At 42.9% G+C, this 20,659-nt stretch overlaps 1 protein-coding gene across 1 annotated transcript in view; it reads right to left on the minus strand.

The window, feature by feature from the left end:
- Window positions 1-675: 675 nt before the first annotated feature.
- LOC147662808 (neurexin-1-beta-like) overlaps window positions 676-20,659 on the minus strand; it is a 143,412-nt gene continuing 123,428 nt past the window's right edge. Inside the window, exon 5 of the mRNA XM_086950898.1 lies at window positions 676-3,440. Within this exon, the coding sequence (XP_086807024.1) occupies window positions 3,133-3,440 (308 nt within the window). The 3' untranslated portion in view covers window positions 676-3,132. The remainder of the gene's footprint in view (window positions 3,441-20,659) is intronic.

Raw genomic sequence — 20,659 nt, forward strand, 5'->3', positions numbered from 1 at the left:
TGAATTTATCATTACTGAAGGATTTAAAATGGATAATATAGTGTCTGGCCACCTCCGGAGGGGTTCCTTAGGGCAACTGACAAACAACACATGGTCATTGTTACCCAACTTGTTACCAAAAGGCTAACACAATTACATGATGTCAGTTAAATGTGTTCTTGTTAAACACAATTCCCCTCTTACTCTCAGCAGCTAAAACAGTATTTATCTCCTTCAGCGCCTATTCGAAGAGAATGTTGTTAGTCACATTATCGCAGTCACATTATCGTGGTCGAAAAGTCGATGTACACATATATGACTATGAAATAGACTTTGTAATATCGTCAATATAAATAGATGTATTTGTATTAACTATTTCATGATAATATTTTGGAGTTGATAATGTTGTCACAAAATATGTGTAGGTCGATATTTCGACTGTGGTAATGTGGTACAGCACCTCAAGAGAGTGAGTCCAATTGTCTTCGGGTACAGTTATTCTTCTGAAGATGGCGGGAATGATGTGGAACATTCCTTGCAGACTGTGGAAATGATCCGTCACTGAAAGGAATAGCTTTGATGGGTGCAGTGTTGGCACTGGCAATGTAAAACCTGAAGAAAACAGAACATTTCTCCTCCCCTTTCCCATGCACTCCCACCACCCTCAAATTGAAAGAAGAGGCTCAGGCAGCAAGCTTAAGAAGTTCAGAATCAGTTGTATTCCCTTTTTCCGGTGGTAAATATACACAAGAGAAGACGCTCCATTATCAGACTCTTAACACTTTACAAGAACATTGAATTACAGGAAGATACAGGCGAGAACCGGGAATCACCGGGCCACCCAAATTCAAGGAATGGACCAAGGGATTGGAGGAGTAAAAGAAAAATGGTTGGCCAAAGGCATTCCAAGGTCAGAGGAATGGGGTTTGCACCAAAAAAAATCTACAGAAATACAATAGAGACCGGTCACCAGCAATTGTTCTGTGTTTCCCTTTACAGAGACCAGCTCCTCTTTGGCAAAAAGAAAACTGATGAGGCGGGGGGGGGGGAGGCAAATCCGATGGAAAACAGATTGAGGGGCTCTTATGGGAATGGCGTCAAATACATCAAATGGATAGGTGGTCACCAGGCACGATGGGCACTGGAAAGGCTACTTCCTAATTGGCAGATTTGATGCCTAAATGGGGACACACCAACACAGGTTGGACGTTCTGTGTTCCGTCATCCTGCCCAGACCATCAGTAGTCAGCGACACGGTATGGGTCATCAGTTTGGCCCATGTTCATACATCTTACGCCTGAGTGGGACCTTGGTGGTGAAGGGTCTCCCTCTACTGTGAGGTCTATGCTGCTTTCAGTTTTCAGCACTTAGTACAGGCGAAACCACTTGGTAGAGCAGCTATGAAATGAGAAGAGCCCAAAGAAGCACACCATGGGGTACTTTTTATGATGGCTGCTGACTCTAGTAAGGACACCCACCACAAACGTTCTGCTAGTCCGACAATATCTATGAAGGTAGAGCTGGTGAGTGGGGAGGTTTACATTTTTCTTTTTAGTCTTTTGAGGATGGGAAAAAAGGCAGTGAAACAAGGGGAAAGGGAGGCACATGAAAGAAACAGGATTGGCACCTGAGAAAGTGCTTTAGACTTTACCTTCTTTTATGTCCTTCTCAAAGTACCTTTTGAGACAAACTTAGAAAGGCAGAATTTGTCCCTTCCAAGTGTGTCAACAGGGTTTAGGATGGGGAGAATGGGTTCTTCCATCAAGATTCCACAGGGTGCACACTTACACACATACACACACACATACACGCATAAACATACTCGCACGCACGCCATTCCACACACACGCTAGAGACACAGGGCCCAAGTAGGTAAAGATTTTCTGCCATAGGCACAAACATAAGAGAGAATCCCCTTAAGCACAACAAGGCCGGGCCCGGGTGCTTAGCCTTAAGCTGTGTTGATCCAAAAAAAAGTTCTCATCAGTCCACAGAACCTTTTTTCACGTATTAATGGTCCATATATACTTTATATAATATATATATATATATATTTATATATATATATGATTTTTGTTCGTCCTTTTACTGTTGTGCTTTCTTCTCCTCAGCATTTTTCTGGGTAGAGCTCAATAGGTCGAGGAAAAATCAGTTTTAGGGCTATGGCTCCCAGATTCCTGCTGAGGAGGGGACACATCAGCTCTTCTCGAGGGTTGGAGGGCAGAGATGGGGGTGCAGCGTTCACGGTGAACCCAATGAAAGCAACAGAAAATAAAAAATAAAATATATATATATATATATATATAGTTCACATGCTCCAAAAAACACCAGAAAAGAAGATCAGACTTAGCACCTTGGTGGAGGAGGGGAGCATGAGGTCGAGGAACCGTAGAAATGATTAAAAACGATAAAACCCTGTCCAGATCTCCCCTCCCTAAAGCCTTCACGCATACACAGATTGGTCACATTTTCGGGAGGGTCCGGGTGGTTATTGGCTGCTGAACATGTCTTTGTGTCCCCGCCCAAACCCACCCCTCCCCAAGACCAAACTCCCTGCTTTTCCATTTGCTTCTCTTGATTCTCTTTCTTTTCTTGGCTCCCTGAAGATGAGGAGGCAAAGAGGTGGGAGGAGGCCGATCCAGAAGTAGATTGCAGACCACGCCTCCCCCACTCTCCATCTCAAAGCACACTTGACCCCCTTCGCAGTTGGTACTGAATGCAGCAGTTGGACAATTTCTCTTTGAAGAAAGCATCCAAAGACAACTTTCCCACACTGTTTACAGTTCCTAGTGTTGGGACAGTTTTTTATACATTTTCTCCTCCTCTGTTTGTTTTATTTCTCCTCCTCATGGTATCTTGTTTCTTTTTCTCTTTTTGCGTTGCTTTGTAAGTCTAGGTCCATTTCCCGCAAAAAACAGAAATCAAATGAAAGTCTTGCTAGTGGTAAGGTTTGATTTTTTTTGTTCTCTCTCCCTTTGACTGTTGTAAAATGTCCCAGCTCGGAAGCAGAAACCAGAAGAAATACTTGTAAGAGGGTGGACATGACTGGAGAAGGGGGCTCTCAGCTGGAGAGAGAGAGGGGGCAGGTGATGGCAAAACTGTGTCTCGTTTGGTTGGTGACCTCCTCCTGGTCTAGATTTTGCCAGGGGGACCTCAGACATAGTACTCCTTGTCTTTGTTCTTTTTGCTCTTACCGCTGGTCTTGGTGGTTGCCACAGCTGGTTTCTCCTTCACCACAGCCCCATTGCTTTGTGCTGAGTTGCTGATGTAGTTGCGGCTCTGGTCCACCTGGTAGGAGCCCTCATCCCGGTTGCGATACTTGTACATGGCGTAGAGGAGGATGAGGATGCAGAGGGCTGCTGCCGCTACGATGCCCACCACCATCCCTGTGGTGCTGCTCGACTCGCGGATGACTTCCACTGCTCCCGGGGGACCTCTCTCCCCAGAGCCTGTCGGGTTTGCTGTAGGGAAATTGTGGAAATTGGGGGAAGAGGTTATACCAGCGTTCTTATGCCGGCTGTTTGGCCTGTCAAGTTCTAGGGAGGTGGGAACAGGTGGGTGCTGGTCTGGGTGGGGCTTCATGGGGTCTGGGTGATTCAATTTGCCAGCAGGGATGTTACGGATCAGGTCAGGGGATGCAGTGGAGGTCAGGAGGTTGGGGGGCAAAGAGGTAGACTGTCTCATTCTAAGATTGGGCTGGGACTTTTTAGAGGCTCCGTCCTGGCGAGATAACAAAGTCCGATCTGTGACCAAAGGAAAGGAAGTATAGAAGTCCTCGTCATCTGTCGGGGGTAAGCTGGAGTCAAAGACCTCGCCTGAGGAATAGCCAGACACCTCAATGCCATCCTCACAGTCACTGTCCTCCTGGTCAGCTAAGCAGGGTGGTCTGGGATGGGAAGGGGGTGACAGGGTGTCCTGGGTGGTCTGTACCACTGTTAGAAAGGGACGGTAAGTTGGAGGTGGGGGTATGAACGGAGACCGGGTGGCAATTGGTGGAGTGTCTAGGGAATCTTCTGTGATTATGGGCAAAATGAGTTCCCCTCCTAGAAAAAGAGAGATAGAGAACAAAAAAAAGAGAGGTTACTATAAAGCCGGAAGTCCTCACACTGGACAAAACCGCATAGAGACACTTCCAAGGTAAATCTAAGACTGTCTATTATTCTTAAATTACTCTTAAAACGACTTTAGCTAATAAAGAAACTGAGTATTTTCTCTCTCTCTACATTCACATTTAAAATGTATAAACTGCTCTGTCTGGATTTAAAAAATGCAATTTAACAGAAAAATTATGTGTTTTTTATTTATCAAAGCAAAATTTAGAAGTACATCAGCATGTTAAAGTAACCTAAAATAGCTCTTTAATTTCTCTCTTACTCTTTTCCTTTTTTCTGTCTGGTTGTAAAATAAGATAGGATACCACGGAATTCAGTCAACTTACATCAACAAATTGCCGTGCCATATTTTAGCATGAAGAAAAAAAAAATTACAAAACAAAGCTGTGTAAGATGCTCTGGCAGAAAGACAAGATTTTTCTTTTAATCTGAACACTTTAATTTTTTCTGTGGTGACCATAGTTATCAATGTTATTAATAAATATTTTTTAATTGTTATTCTGAGGTGGGAATGACAAGGATTGGACACAAAACAGAACTAAAAAGGAAAGGAGGAAAGCAAACTTTGGTCCATTGCATTGATTTTTATGTATTTTTAAGTGTGTCCTGGGCAACGCACTTAAACTGACTAGGGGACCTGTATGGTCTTCTCAAGTGCCAAAACGAGATCTTTGTTGTACAGTAAATAATATGACTGGGTAGCCATCAGTCCTCCCCACTGCGCCCTCCAAATAGATATTCCCACTGGACTGCGCTACCATTTTCAGGACCCGTTGCTCCTCTGGGGTTAGATTAGAAGTGAGGGGACCTCAACAGCACAGAGTTAGAGAACTGGGAGAAACTGTCCTTACTGTAGGGTTACAACAGATGTAAGGGCCCCCTGTATTTAGAATACGATTGAACTCAGAGACCATAGGCCCACTTAGAAGAGGTGGTGTGTGTGTGTGGGGGGGTCAGGGCTTAATTTACTTTGTGTCAATGCAGCCGTGAGGGGCCATTGCTCCAATGAGGACGGCTTAGAGGGGATAGGTCTTATCTTCTTTGTTGTTATAGCATATGTGAGACTCTTTTGTAACTCTGGGGTTTGACTAGATGGGGTATACTTTTCTTGGAGGTGTCACATTTTTGTCATTGTAGGATTCTCTTTTTATATGTGCATGTTCGCATTTGTGTGCTAGCATGCTTGTGTCTTTTTGAGTGCTTTGGTTTGTGGTGTGCTTGTTTTTTTGTATTTGCATGCTTTCAATTGTGCGTATATTAAGTGTAAATCAAGTGAAAGCGACTGTGTAAAGTGACACCATTTGTGCCCGATGAGGCAATGGCAAACGGACAGGTGTGGCAAGTTGGCAAGTGGCACACTATAATATTTGCCAGCTTTCATTTTGATAGACTGATAGTTGTGCCAGTTTAGAAAGGTACATACTGAGATTTGTGAATAGCTGTGCAGTGTCTCACTTTGTTTAGCACTTGACTAGTAAGTAGCACATAAAGGTTTGTATCCAATTAGGGTCGCAAAAATGTTTGCCAGGAGGGTTAGCCACACAATCATATATTTTATGGTCTAGAACAGTAGGTCTTAACCTGTGATCCGGGACCCCTGGAGGTCCATAATGTCTACTCAGGGGGTCACAGAATGCTTCTAAAACTGAATATTAAAGTAACATCATTAAAAGGTGGCTAAAAACAAAGGCGGAAATTGTAAAACTGCAAATATTACAGCGTTATATAAATTTGAATGAATTTGAAATTAAAGGCTATAAATTAAGTTAGTACCTTCAGACTGATTTGTGGGAGCAGTGTAAGTGCATCAAACAAATTGTAGTATCGACCATGAACAGCCTCAATTGAATTCAAAAAGCTCCAGCCTTTCCACTGAGATTAAAATTGAGATATTTTTTTTAAATATTTGTTGGTAACTTAAGAAAAAATATTTAATCACTTGCATATTTGTTTGATGAAGGCTTCTTTCTGTATTTTGTTGTGTAATGCTTTGTGGTTCAAATCATCAAAAATACTTAGTCAAGTGTCCCCGGACTCCAATAATAACTCAGTGGAGGTCCCAGGGTTCCTTTAATGATTAAATGGTGGTCCACCAAAATCAAAAGCTTAAGAACCACTGGTCTAGAAAGTAGCCACTAAGATCTGCACCAGGTTGCAAAGTGGCACATTAAAATTGGAGCCAGGTTAGGCTACGGTGCAAAGCTGAAAAGTGGCAACCTAAAGTTTGTGACCGGTTGGCAAGTGGCTCATTAGGAATTCTGTGCCTGATTGGGATATGACAGACTAGGTTTGGAGTAAGTTTGACTAATTGGTATGAAGGCAGTAGCACAATAGGGTCATGCCTGATTAGGCATTTGTACATTAAGGTGATGTGAGTTTGACTAGCGCCACATCAAGGTTTATGTAAGTCTAGATTGCATCCTTTTACTGTTAGGCATTGTTTGGGATGTGGCCCAGTGGTACTTTGAATCAGGAGGAGCAAAGTCTATGTCCCATTTTGATTCATTGTGCAGAATGGATGCATGTATTAAAGGGAATTCAGATTGATAATTAGAGGCACAATAAGAAGTCGGTAATAACACTGACTAACACGAGAATGTATAGGCTTTTTGGATACTATATATTTCTGTAGATTCCTTAGCTTGTCAAATATCACAGCACCAGAAGCAAATGGGTTAAAGGGGAATCTGTCACCAATCCCGGCCAAGCAACCACAGAGCTAACATGGTAGCATTGAGCTCCAGAATGATATGGTGGAGATGACTTTCCTTCTCTCTCAAATTTGAACACTTTGGCCGACTGTTTTGTGAGGCACACATGAGCACTTTAGGGCATACTTGTGACTAGAGAGAGCAAAAGCAGGTTTGCTCTCTCTATTGTGTGGCTTGAGGGTAGGCACATGTTGGTATCCGGATCCGCCTCTGCAAACTATTACCAAGGGAGTTCCACCAGAGCATAGATTGTATATAGTTGAATGGACACAACAGCTGATGAATAGCAGACCAAGTCTGCATAAGATGTTCAAGGATTTTGTTTGTGGTACCTACTTTAATTATAGTGACAGGTGACAACACATACATTGCATGTGTTGAAGCATTTCTACAAAGGCCAACGCTTTGTAAAGAGAATCCGAGCAACTAGCAGTCAGTCGGATATGTTTTGAATTTTAAATATTCAGTGCAGACCATGAAATACAAGCATCAGCAATGTTTGCTGTGTATAAACATGTTAGACATATATATGACAAAGTGTGATGGGCCTGCCTCTTCTTCAATGGCCTATAGAATTCGGAAGACTTCAAATAGGGATACTTGTTTAGGGGCGAAAAGGGCAAGATATCCATAACTAACTTTCATTTTGGAACACCCTTGCCAGTATGTTAGGAACAGAGGCTCCTTCTGGCCAACATCTCTAGGACAGTGGAAGATGCAGGTTTGGATGAATCGAAGGAAGGAACAAATAAAGAGAAATAGCAGGGTCCACCATTTATATCACTCTTGCTACATGACTCCGAGTAACCAGGCATAGTGATAGATCCCTCCCTAAGGACAGAAACTGTGGAATGGCCACTTGTATAAGAGGATACGTGTAGAGGGAAATCACTGTGCTGCACTAGTGATGAGGGTGGAGCATCTGGAGTTCTCCTAAAACCAGTCAGTTGCTGAAGCATAAAGAAAATTGAGATTTGAAAATACATCTTTTCATATATGGCTGAAACATTTGAATTTCAGTTCCACAAAAATGAAAAATCTACTCTAAAAAGAAAGTTTATCACAAAGACGCCTGGCTTTAGCTCTGTTTGATATTTATTTTTTTAATATTGTGATTAGTTTTGCGACTAAACAGCTTTTCTCAGTCAAAAGTCATATTTAGTAATATCACTAGAACTCCTCCGGAAAACTTATGGGGTCTATGCCATGTGCAAATCTGTAGAGTAACACGGACCCTATTGAATGAACTCAAGTCAACAATACACTACTTTGTTTTAATAACTGTTTACCAGCCTCTAAAGCATTCAGGGACACACAGTTGACAATGGGGGCACAAAGACTTTAACCCCTAGTGTCTCTGGGTGGTTCAGAAGCATGCATCCTTATGGGCCACGCAAAACTAACTTGCTACCATCTTCTTACTACTTGTAATTACCATGGCTGTATTTTACCAAAAGTGAGTTAAGTCTCCAAAAATATGGGATATGATGTTTGTTATGCTAGTTAATGCAGTCCAGCCCCTAAGTGGTCTCCTAATGGTTCCTCTGAACTGAAGGAAACTTACATTTTAGCTCACAGCAATCATATATCCACCACAGAGTAGAACGGAAACTGTTTGACACAGTAGACATTGTCTGGTTGGGTAAGGACCACTTGGATGAAGTTAGAAACCTGCTAGATTTGATTAGTTCTACAAAGGTATGTGCATATCAACCCATATAGGAGAACCAACCTGAGTCTTTTTCAGTATCAGCATCATCATATGAGCTTGAACCAAAAGGTTTAGAAAGACCTCTGACATTCTTCCTCTTCAACATATATGAGCGTATAAAGATAATTAGAATGACTCGGGTTCCTCAAAGAAGAGTTGGTCACCCATAGAGGATGCACAAGCGGTCCTTGCAAATAATGTTGACGTTTCCAAAGCAGGACCGGAAAGGCATATACAACACTACAGGTTCAAACTCCCGAAATAGTGAAGCAAATGTTCACATGTAGGCACTAGAAAATCATCCCTATCAGACGAGGGACGCCCAGAACACTTTATGGTAAGAATCAAAGAAGCTGAGGTGAAACTATCAAACAGTAGTTAGCCCTGATTTTCCATATGCCTCTAGGTTTTTAGGAAGGCCAGATGGAGATGGCAATGCTTCCGACCAGCATGGATGGGGCTTTAAGAGTAGACAGCTCTGCATCAGGTGGTGATCAGCCCAACCATAGTTTGAGGAGTTGTGTATAACTCCGATTTGTGACACCGCATCACCCCAGTCTTTGAACAGTGCATTGTCTTGAACGAGGAGGCCCTGTGACTCTTGGGGTAAAAGCTGTGTTGATTGTTGTGCTTTTTCATTTAGAAAGCCAGGGGACCTAATGGGGACCAAGCTTCATCCAAAGGGCAGTAATTGTTGCTTCAAATACACCATGGTAATTGGTAATGGTGTATTTTTAAGAGTACCAGTTTTCCTCTCTTTAATGGGGTAGTGGACCAAGGCAAAATGTACTGTTAATTCTTCTTCCCTCGCCGATGACCTAAGAGCACATATATTGACACTCTCTGTAAAATAACGAGTTGTAGTTGTTCCTGAGACACCTCACGCAGTGGTAATGCACATTGGTGGCAGATATACTTGCTTTCCATGCATGCCTCAACTGAATCTTGATATTGTGGGAAAAATTAAGGAGTGGGACCATGTGGCTTTTCTGCAAGACCATAGAAGATGATTATTGGTGACAATACAAGGTTGATCTTTTCCAGTGGAGTTCGTAATGCCACTAGAACCCGCATAGTCTCTCTGGTGAATCTGAAAAGAGAATTTAATTTTTGGGAGCTCTGCCTAGAAAATGTTTCACAAGAGAAGGCACCTGGGAAATAGTGTATCAGGGTAGTTCCTCCTGAGACTAACGCAAGAAAGGGATACATTCGGAGACTACAATTATTGGGTGGGGCAGTTTAATTTATTTTGGAATACCTGCTTTCATGAAAAAGCTTAAGTCGACCTCATTTTGGTGGAGAAGGACAAGAGATGATCATGAATCAAAAACAGGTAAACAATTGCTATAGACCCTGGTGGCTTTTTAACCACATAGCACCATACTCCTAAGTGTACTAACTCTATGACCCAGTGGTTTGACACTTGAGAAAGACTTGAATGACTAGATGGCACAAAGAACTAAGCATTTATATTTTACTGCATTTGGGTCAGAACAAAGCATTTACTTTTTTTTAATGAAAACACAAATTTCGGTACAATGAAAAGGACAAAAATTTGCTTTGAAACACACATATCTACTTTCCAATTTGAGGTCACCTGGCAAAGAATTCTGCCTTCGATACTAATTTAAGAAAACTAAAAATGTATAATAACATAATAATGGGCATATTAAACAAATGCAGTGGTCCCAGTAATACTGGGAATAAGGGTGCTGCGTTTCTGTTGAGGGTTTGTATTCAGGGTAGTGCTAGGAATATCTGACTCTAGGCACTTGCAACTAGTTGCATAGACAAACTACGAGCCCCTTGACCAAAAAATATGAATTACTGGAATGTAGCAACAAGTTTTACACTGCTTAGAACATTTTCACACACAAGCATTTCTCTACTATCTGAAGCCCTGGCATTGCCAACAAAATTGTACTCCTCGCTACCCATTCCCTCGGTTTACATGCAGATCCAGGAAGTATATATGGGCAAGTATATAGTTACTATCCTTAACTCCCCATAAACATACCTTCGTAATATACATATCATGCACCCAATAATAAAAAAGCGTTTATCGGCCTCTCAGTGGGAGTTTGAAGATCAGTGTTTCGTAAGTGAGTGCATAACTGGAATGACTTTCTTTTGTGGGTGACTTAACATTCAGGAGGAAAACGCAGCCCAAATTATACTCGCTTACAAAATGGAGAACATGGGTAGTAGGTAATATTAAAAGCATTTCTGAATTTTCATGCGAAAGCCCAACCATGGCCAACTTTGCAAGATCCTGATATTTTTCATATAGAAGTGCTCAAGGGTCAAGAGAAAAAAACACTGCTTTGCACAACCCTAATATGGCTTCTCCAGTAGTCTCCTGGTCTCTACTTAGTTCCTTCAAAGTGGAGCTGTGCAGCACAAGTAGGAAAGAGTTTGCCATAATCTGGCATCCACATACTGGCACTGTAAGGCCTTGCAACTCGCTGTGTCCCAGGTGGGCGCTCAACCGTGAGAGCTGCACCAGCCGCGGCTCCTCTCAGACCGTTTGTGTTCCAGCTCTCTGCTAGGTTTACTTTTCACGGTATAAACGAAAGAAGAAAAAAAATCCCTAAATGGTGCGTCAATTAGCCAGCGTCTGGTACGCCGGCCACCATTAGCAGTCTTCGGCGAGAGAAGACCCTCCAGTGCTGGGCTGTGCTGCTGCGCGATAAACAAAACGCATCTAAATGCTAATTTAATCGTCCCAGGCGCCCGGGGAGCTGCGCAGCCAGCGTCTGCCGCGTGCTAACGTCTGCGTGCCCAGCACGCGCGAGCGTCAGTCCCTGTCAGTGACCCGGAGCGAGCGTCAGTCCCTGTCAGTGACCCGGAAGAGAGAGGGCTCTGACGGCGTCGCGGGATAGGGCACGAGCGTGGCATCCCCACCCTGCAAATAACCCCTGTGTGGGGGCAGCCTCTGCCTAGTTACACCTGTGTGTCATCAGCTTCTGTGTGTGACTGATGCTTATCAGACACAGTTATCAACCTTTGCATATCCACGGCTGCGTAAGAGCTTTACATCTCAGCCTCTTTATTGGTCTCTGTATTAGGCCGCAGGGAATTTCCCTTTTTTTCTCCAGCGTAATGTTGTGCAATTTCCCCCTATGCCAGCGTAATCTTGCGTAATTTTGGGCATCTTGCTTACGCGTGTTGTAGTGACGCCATTATGTCGCTATCATGATGTTTCAAGTCCAATCAGATAAGCACTCGGTAGCGATAGCACAGGAACTAAGCACGCGAACCGAGCGTAAGTGGCTGTTTTCGACGACTGTGCGTTTTGCACTATATTTTAGTGTAAAATGAGTCCTCAAGTTAATTTTCTGTGCAAGGACGCATTCCAAACTAAAATATTATGCTAAATGCCAGATTTGCATTTCATGTAATTTCACACAATTGCCCTAACATTTTGCATCATTACACAAAAGGAATTTAACACATTTTGCATATGCCTACTCTGTGATTGGGTCTCCTCTATATTAGCTTCTGCAAGTCACTGTACATAAGAGAAGAAACGTTTTGTCTCTGGCTGATGAGCTTCACCTAGCTGCATCCTCTGCATACAAACTTCCACATAGCTTCCCCTTCATATCAGTTCTAGGATCTAGACACCAGCATATGAGCTACTGTAAAATTGCCTTTGCCTGTGGACCCCTGCCTATCAGCTCCTGCATAATACCCCACTTGTATCAGGGCCTATGCATATCATCTTCTGCGCATCAGCTATGGCAGAGCGGCCAGCCCCTAATGCTCAGGAGATGAGATGCAGGAGTGATTGTGCTGGTGATAATTTAATATTAGGTCTTGTGTATTGGCTATTATATGCTCTACTGATGTACAAGTAAAATACAGTAGCTGAGAAGATCCCCTGTCCCTTGACAGTCATCCAGGACCTACCCTTCCCTTGCACTCTTTTTTTCTACTATTCATTTAACCTACAAATTACAATCCTTTCAGTTCTACCCTACCACCAGCGTTAGTATTAGTGTGAGCTCAGGAAGCCCAGTGTTGGTCCCATTGGGTCATTTTGGATTAACTTCAGAGAACTCATATCCTGGATGCCTTTTACAGGTACAAGCCAATGGGCTGCTCCATTGTTGCTTTTGGGTGACCCCTGGACCTATGTCATTTCGAGTGGGCTGAATGGGCATTTACTTGGCTGTTTGTATCCAGTGCATGCTTTGGATGCCTCCTCTGTCGCTTCTGATGGACTCTATATTTGTCTTAGCTGCGTGTTACCAGTACACACCATAGGGTGCTACTCTGTTACTCTTGGAGACTGCAATGGCATTTACCTTGGCCTAGTGTAACAAGGACTGTCTCCGTGGACTTCTCTCTCGCACATGGATGGACCCCACATTTATTTATCCTGGCTGCTTGCAACCCGTGCATGCCAAGTGCTACTCCTCTGTCACTCTTGGGTGGACCCTTGCAGGCAAAGTCTGAAATCTACCTTTCAATAACACCTCTTGACAAAGGGTGAATGTCATTTACAAGCTGAAGATTAGACCATAGCCTTTATTTACGACTTCCCTAGTTTGTCTCATATTGTCATGATAATTCTTTATTTGTGGGCCTGCTCACCTGATTTAGATCTTGACATCCTGGTAGCATGTAACCTCTGCATGCCTGCGGATTCCCTGCTATCACTCCTTGGAAGATGCCACAGAGGGTTTATTATGGCTTAATTTCTCCTGTGTACATCAGCAGGTTCACTTTGTCACTCCATAAACAGGCCATTTAGTAGGGGTGGGCAGAATGTTTTGATCTGCCAGTAAGTGGAAATGGCAGAATTTGGCGACTCCGTTTTACTTTTGTAATGCAGAGTTATGGCCAAATTCTACTAATCGCCCGTGGTGGAATTGTTTCCCACAAGGTTCCATAAATGCGAGTGAGATTTGGCATCCCCCCAGTGCAATTTTCGAATGCGGAAGGCCACGGGCGGTCAGAGGGCTGCATCTCGAATACATTTACTGCAGCTGGAGTAGATGTTGTACCTAAGCGGCAGCAAAATCAACTCAAATGGAAACGTGCTCTGGCGACCAGCATGGTGCAGTTCGCAATGATTTTTCAGCACTTTGGGCTTGTGCTACTGGCACTAAATTGCAGTCCAATGTGTTTCTATGTGTTTATGTGTAACTCGGCAGAATTGCTTCTATATCACTTCTGAATGGACACTATGGCTTATATGCAGGCTCCCTGCAACCACTGCATTCCCATGGGTTGCGCTTCCTCCTGAGAGAGACCCATCGAGCGGTTATTCTGGCTACATGTGACCAATTTACTCCTGTGGGTTGCTCCTGTCGACAGACAAGTGGCTCTAGAGCATGTACCATGACTGCGTCTCTCCTGTGCCAGCCTCTGGGTTACTCCTAATCACATTTGGAAGGACTCCTCTAATGAGATCACCTACCATGTGTCACTGTATGTGGTGTTTACCTGTGGGTTGCTCAAATGATGCTCCAGGGGATTATATAGAACATCAGCACAATTCCTTGTATCCGAAACATGCTCCTAGGTGGATCTGGTGGAGAGCCATCAAGCAAGCCATAATAAAAATGAGTTTATGTAAAGTGCATGTGTTCGTTCTCTCACTCTTTATCCTGCCATTACATGCTTAGGTGCAGCATCCTAAGACATGATGGGAGGACCACTCTTGCAGCCAATCACTCTCCTATGTGTTGTGCGCTAATGCATTTTAGAGCCTCATCAGGGTATGAAGCACTATATGAATGCAGTACATTACAATAAGCAGGGCTGACACGGAGGAGCTAATATACAGGAGCTCATCTGCAGGGACTGATCCATAGATTATACGTGCTTGCAAATATGCAGCATTTAAATACAGGGAATGATGTATAGCAGCTGATGAGAATGTTTGATGTGTTGGGGGTGGATATGATGAAGCTGATATGTAGGGATTAATACAGTAGAGTTGATATTAGCGGGCTGATATGCAGGGGTGATTTATAGTAGAGGATGTGCATGTGCCAATACCCAGGGGTGAAATGCAGTTGAACGGTTCAGGGGCTTTTAAGTAGGGGCAGGTATTCAATAGATGATATTTGGAACAACCTATTTCGAACTGAATCCTGTGCATAGTATTATGACAGTAATACTGAAATATTAACCCAGAAAGATGGCGCAGAGGATTACTGAGGAATGGGTCTAAGACTGTGAACGGGCTGCTGTGGTCTGCCTTGTGGGTGAGGGAATGATGCGAGCCATTACTGGTGAGGGTCAACTGTGAAGGTCCTCATCACTGAAGTGGTAATTTTTTAGAAAAAATACTTGTATACAAGAAGGCAGGGTCTATCTTGGAGGGTGCAAATGAGAGCATTTAGGGGGAAAAGACCTAGTAGTTCAAAGAACATGAACCCAACGAGGTGTAGGTGGGTGTTGATGGGTTGTGATAGTTGACAGCAAAGCAAGCATGAAGAGAGAGAGGGGTTCTTCTGGAGGAGGGATTGAGGTGACCGGTATTGCTTTTAAAACGTGTATGAGGTCCAATGGAGGCCTGGGATTAGCAGCCTGTCAGCCAGCATGGGGGCAGTAGGGAGAATGGCTGACTGTTGAGGCTTGTATCTAACAGTCACTACTTATTGATCCCTACAAACAAGCCAATGGAGATCAATGGAAAGAGAGATGGAACGAGAAAGAACAAAGAGAGAGATGGATTGTGAGTGAGTGAGAAAGAGGTAGAGATGAGACAAGCGAATTCACACAGAAACATCAATGGAATTGAGGGCAGGAGAGAGAGGAAATATGTAGGAAGAAAACGGGAAAGGAACAAAGACAAAAAAATAATGAAGCATATAAAGGGACAAGTTGAGGGATAAATGAGGAAGGGATGGACGAAGAAAGGGATAGTGGATGGAGTGATAAAGCAAACAAAAGGTAAAAGAAAAGAAGCAGTAGAGGGAAAGTAAAGAGGTAAGGAAGGCAGATAAGCAAAAAAGGTAAAAGAAACAAAAGTAAGACGAGTGAATTAAGGATAAAAGGTACAATTAGGGAAGAATCAAGAAAGAAGCAAGGACTGTTGCAAAACGGAAGAATAAGAAAGAGAGATTGAAAGAGAAAAAATATGGACTACAAAGCCATTTGTGAGAATGTTGTGGTATATCTGAAAAGCAGAGTGGCAGCACAGGTAGGAGGCAACACGGAAGACATCAGCAACCTTCTGCACTGAACACCACTACAGTTCTGATTGCTACAAGATCCTGGCAGGCTGCGCCTATCCATCTTCCTGACTGGGACATGAATACATTGCTTCTGTAATACACTTTGTTCCCCATCAACACATGAGGCGAATAACGGCTGCTGGAGAATCTCTGTCAATTGGCCTGCGTTTTGTTTTGGGTTCAAACATGATATCCAGAGTGATCTGCATGACAATATTCTCATACTGCTCGCTCAGAAGCCTTCCTTCCCATAATCCCACAGTTGCAGTGAGTCCTCACCAAGGGAACGGGCAATTCATCAAATAATGAAGAACTCTTTCCAGGCTGCAAGTCCTACAGATCACAGCAGCCAGACTGGTATTGAATCTTCCTTCCAGGGCTCCATCAGCCCCCAGCCTCAAGCACCACCATTGGCTCCCCACAAGGAAACGTACTCGTTTCGAAATCCTCTGTCTAGTACATAAAGCTATGCATGGAAGAGGGCCCAGCTATTTGACAAAAATACGTAGCTGGTACAGGCCAACGAGGACACTCAGATCTAGCACTTAGAGTGCACACCACAAAAAATGGCGGGAGATTGTTTTCCTTTCTTGCCCCCACTCTCTGGAACAAACTTCCATCCCATCTGCTCTCTATCACAGAGCATAATCGATATCGCAGAGAATTAAAAACATGGTTGTTTGATCACTAGTACCTTACCATCTTCCTCTCAGCAGGATCTGGGTTGTGCGCTAGCGCCATGAGACCCTTGAGTTATATGTGCACTCAATAAATATGCCTGACCTGACCTGCCCTATGGGAGACCCTACCCTGCTACAGATTTTCTATTCGTTTTTTAAACATTCCAGAGAGATCCCATCTGTGTGTCTGTAGTGTAGGCCTATGATGTAAAACTGTGGCCTTAAAGTGGATTGCAATTTTTGTTAGGTCTATACTACATCGTCCATTCAGCAGACACAGCTTCCACTTACACTCTTCTTTGTAGATGGATTGATAGGTAGTGAGCCTTTGTTATATTCTTGCATTAAAATGACTAATCTGCTTACGGACAAGACATAACTCCACTAAACAGTGGGATGACAAATTAGTTCATATTGTTGTATGGTTCTTGGATGGGTGGCTTAGAGCTTCCTGTTGAGTTCCAGGGAATTCCACATGGGACACCAGCCCCATCTGGAACTACAAGGTCCCATGAAATACATCAGATTCCCTGTCAAATTCTTTATAATGCAGGAGATTCTCAGGTGTACAACTCCTAATCCATGTTAATTACAAACCCCTTGAGTTAATTGTATCCCTCTGAATAGGTACCTCTAGGAGTACAACATTAACACTCCACACCCACTATGTCGGACTCCCAGTGAGGACTTTGAGGTTTTTTGTGGTTACCTTGGTACTTTGGGCAGCTCTAATTTTATTGCATCTACTGTGAGTATCTGTTCTTGAAGTTGGTTTAGGATTCTGCTTCTTTGCCATGTTCTGTGCTTCCTACACTGTGCTTCAAAGAGCTTCTATATCTGATGTGTGAGATGGTGACTCAACTTGCATTTACTTCTATCCCCATGCTCATATAGGTGTTTTTATCTATGCTGAATGGTGCTTGTTGATTTTACAGTTGTTTTCCCTTATAGGAAACATATAGGCTGATGGGGATGTTCTGGTGGTTTTCCTGAGGGCAGAGGGTCTTTCGCCCTTTTAAGGTATCCCGCCTGGTTGGTGGAAATCTGTGCTGTGAAGGTAGTAGTGTAAAATGAAGTTTCCCTTGGAATTACTGTCATTAATAGTCATTCAAACTCATACAGTACTTCATCCACACTGGTGCCTGAATCAGGGGTCTCTCCAGTTACACACACAAACCCATTGCAAATGGGAATCTAAAATTCTCAAGACAATATTCAAATTTATTATGTGATCAATAAAAAATTATTAAAAATACAATGATAAAAAGTTCATTTCACATTCATTGTCCCTGAACAAAACAATCATAATAAGTTAAAATACATTACAAGAAAGAGACATAATCAAGTGATTCATTCAGAAACCATCTTAGGTCATTAATCCGTTAGAATCTTGAAACCACGTCAGGTTAATATTAGCAAATGACAGCCCACTAGTTCCTCGGATTTATAATAACAATAGCGTAGACGGGTTTCGGTGTGCTGCCCGTTGTGCACCACCTTTTTCAAGACAAAATATTCGGTTGTCTCTCTTTTTTCGTTCTCAATATAAAAATCAAATACAATGAATGTGAAATGAACTTTTTATCATTGTATTTTTAATAATTTTTATTGATCACATAATAAATTTGAATATTGTCTTGGCACTTTTGGAGTCGCATTTGCAATGGGTTTGTGTGTGTAACTGGAGAGACCGCTGATTCTGGCATCAGTGCGGATGAAGTACTGTATGAGCTTCAATGACTATTAATGACAGTAAGTCCAAGGGAAACTTCATTTTACACTGTTTGTGTTGGTACCCAGTCCCTTGGTTGGTTGGGTCACTCCCTCTAGAGTTAACAACTGTGAAGGGAGTAACCACTGCTATGGCTCCTGGAACCCACTGAAGGTTTGCTGAGCGAGTGCCATGTTTAAAGTGAATTGCTCGGCAAACCTTTTTGTCTAGAAAAGCAAACTCCCAAAGCTGGAGGATTTTACTTGATACAAAATCAACAAAGAGCTCAAATGCATAGGGAATTTTCTCCCTACACAAAGGAGCCAATCTGCATTTCCCATGACCACGGATGCACTGCATTGCAATGAATAGTGTGGGCAGGCAATGAGTGATTTGATGGCCCCATTAGGCAGAGCCAGCGGAGTTCTGCAGGTGTAAATCTCACACTTCCCCCTAATCTACATAGAATGGGGGAACCGTGAGTTTGGTAGGGCAAGAGCACCAGAATTTACAACAATGCGTTTTGTTTTTATTGCAGTTGTATATACCATGAACTTAATCCGAAGGTATTGGAGCAGTTTACATGAGCACTGTGTGGTATGTACGTAATTTTGTATGAGCGAATGCTTAGTATAATCTCGTGAGTAGTAAAGTCTTTCAGGAATGTAGAACAAAGTAGGTAGAATGTTAGGGGGAGAAATGAGGTGACAGTTGGTTCCTGGCTGATGTGGTGGTTGGGACATTTCTTGTATCCTGCTTACTTGTATAAAATATCCATGTTGGTTCATTCCCCAATGTGTGTGGCCATCTTCATCACATTGGCGATTATTTTGAGAACCACCCAGCACCTGCCATCTTGTGGGGGATTCGGTTACTAAGGTCAAGGTCAGAAGAACCGTCTCAAAGCCTTCTTAATTGGACTTTTCAAGAGTCTTAAGGCACTTTGCGGCTGCTTTACTTGCTTAGATTTACTTTGTAAATAATCTTATACTCTCATATCTTCAGCTTTGGCTTCGGCTAGGGTGCAGCGACAGTTCAGCGTGAGGGAGAAACATGTGGTTGTTCAGAGCGTTCTGGAGAAGAGCAAGCAGAGACTGTTTAGCGGGTAGAGAATAGGAGCGTGTGCCGTGACTGCTAACTCCCTGGAATGTACTCTCTCTCCTCAAGGTGTGTATTTCCGGCACAGCACAAGGATTTGAAGTGCTGATAGCTCTACGTCTGGTTCCCCCTTCCATGGCTCAATCTCTGTGGGGTGTATAACTTACCAGATTCAATTCAGTGTCTAGTCTTCACGGCAAAGCCTCTACGCGTCCATAAGCGGTGGCTATATTGTTTGGTGTACTTTATCGCTGATCTGTACAGTTTCAGTTGTGTGTGCTTCAAGTTAATTGCCTAGCGGATTGTCGTGTTTATTTGCTGATGCACACACATCGAGTGTTTTTAGTTTAGGTACAGTCCTCTCTTTGCTGATCCGCACAACAAATGATTTTATCGCTGATCGGCACAGCTTCAATCGTGTGATGGGGCTAATTACCAAGCGGAATTGCATGTTTATTTGCTGTTTTACACAGCTTGATTCTTGTGACACAGTGTAGCGGCTTGATACATGAACAGTTATCTTTCTGCTCACTACATTATCTCCATTCTTTCTTTCATCTCCGGGGGAACCGTTAGATGGGCTAAGTGAGAAAAATAAATCCCTATGCCCGTGTATGTGGGCCCTCTTTGAGTACGCAGAGGAACGCTTCTTTACTTTTTCTCGGCCTAGGCCCAGAAGGGCAAGAAGTGTTTGAACATCTTCCCGATATTGAGGACAATGAAGCTGAAGAATTGAATGAGTTTGACTGTTGTATTAAGAAACTTGACAGACATGACCTTCCCAAAGTTAGTATGATTCTTAAGGGGTATCATTTTGGCAAAAAGTTTGAGAAACCGCAAGAGTCTGCAGAAAGTTATGTTACTAGTCTACGCATATTGAGTGCCACCTGTAAATTTGAAGGGAGTCTTGAGGAACAAATTTGTAACCAATTCATGTTGGGGGTATGGTCAAAGAGGATTTATGGCAAAAAGATGACCCTCAACTGGATGATGTATTGTTAATTGCAAAAAAAGAATAGAACACTCGTTAGCTTGAGTAGAAGTGATAAAGAAAGAAGAAAATCTTTCTTCACTTGAAAAAGTACAGGTAGTAAGGAAAACACAGAGGAAGCATGCAAATAACTCTTCAGATAAGGAATATTTCAGTGGAAAATGTTTCAGATGTGGGCTTTTAGGTCACCTAGCTAATGATATAAGTTTTCCTGCTTATCAGTAAAGGGTCGCTTTTGTAACAAAGTAGGATACCTTGCAAACTAAAGGCATTATGAAGAATGAAAGTAAAGGAAGTCCTATTTGGGGGAACAGCCATTACAACTTAACTTTTACTATGCGTTGCTATTACATCGCAGGCGTACATAGATAGCAAAGATGATGATGACTACGATGAGGTACATTGTGGAGAGGTAGTACTCCAAGTGGACAACAACGGGCTATGGGTCCTATAGATGGAGTCAACGTATA

The sequence above is a fragment of the Lissotriton vulgaris genome, unplaced genomic scaffold, assembly GCF_964263255.1.
Source record: "Lissotriton vulgaris unplaced genomic scaffold, aLisVul1.2 SCAFFOLD_729, whole genome shotgun sequence".
Lineage (NCBI taxonomy): Eukaryota > Metazoa > Chordata > Amphibia > Caudata > Salamandridae > Lissotriton > Lissotriton vulgaris.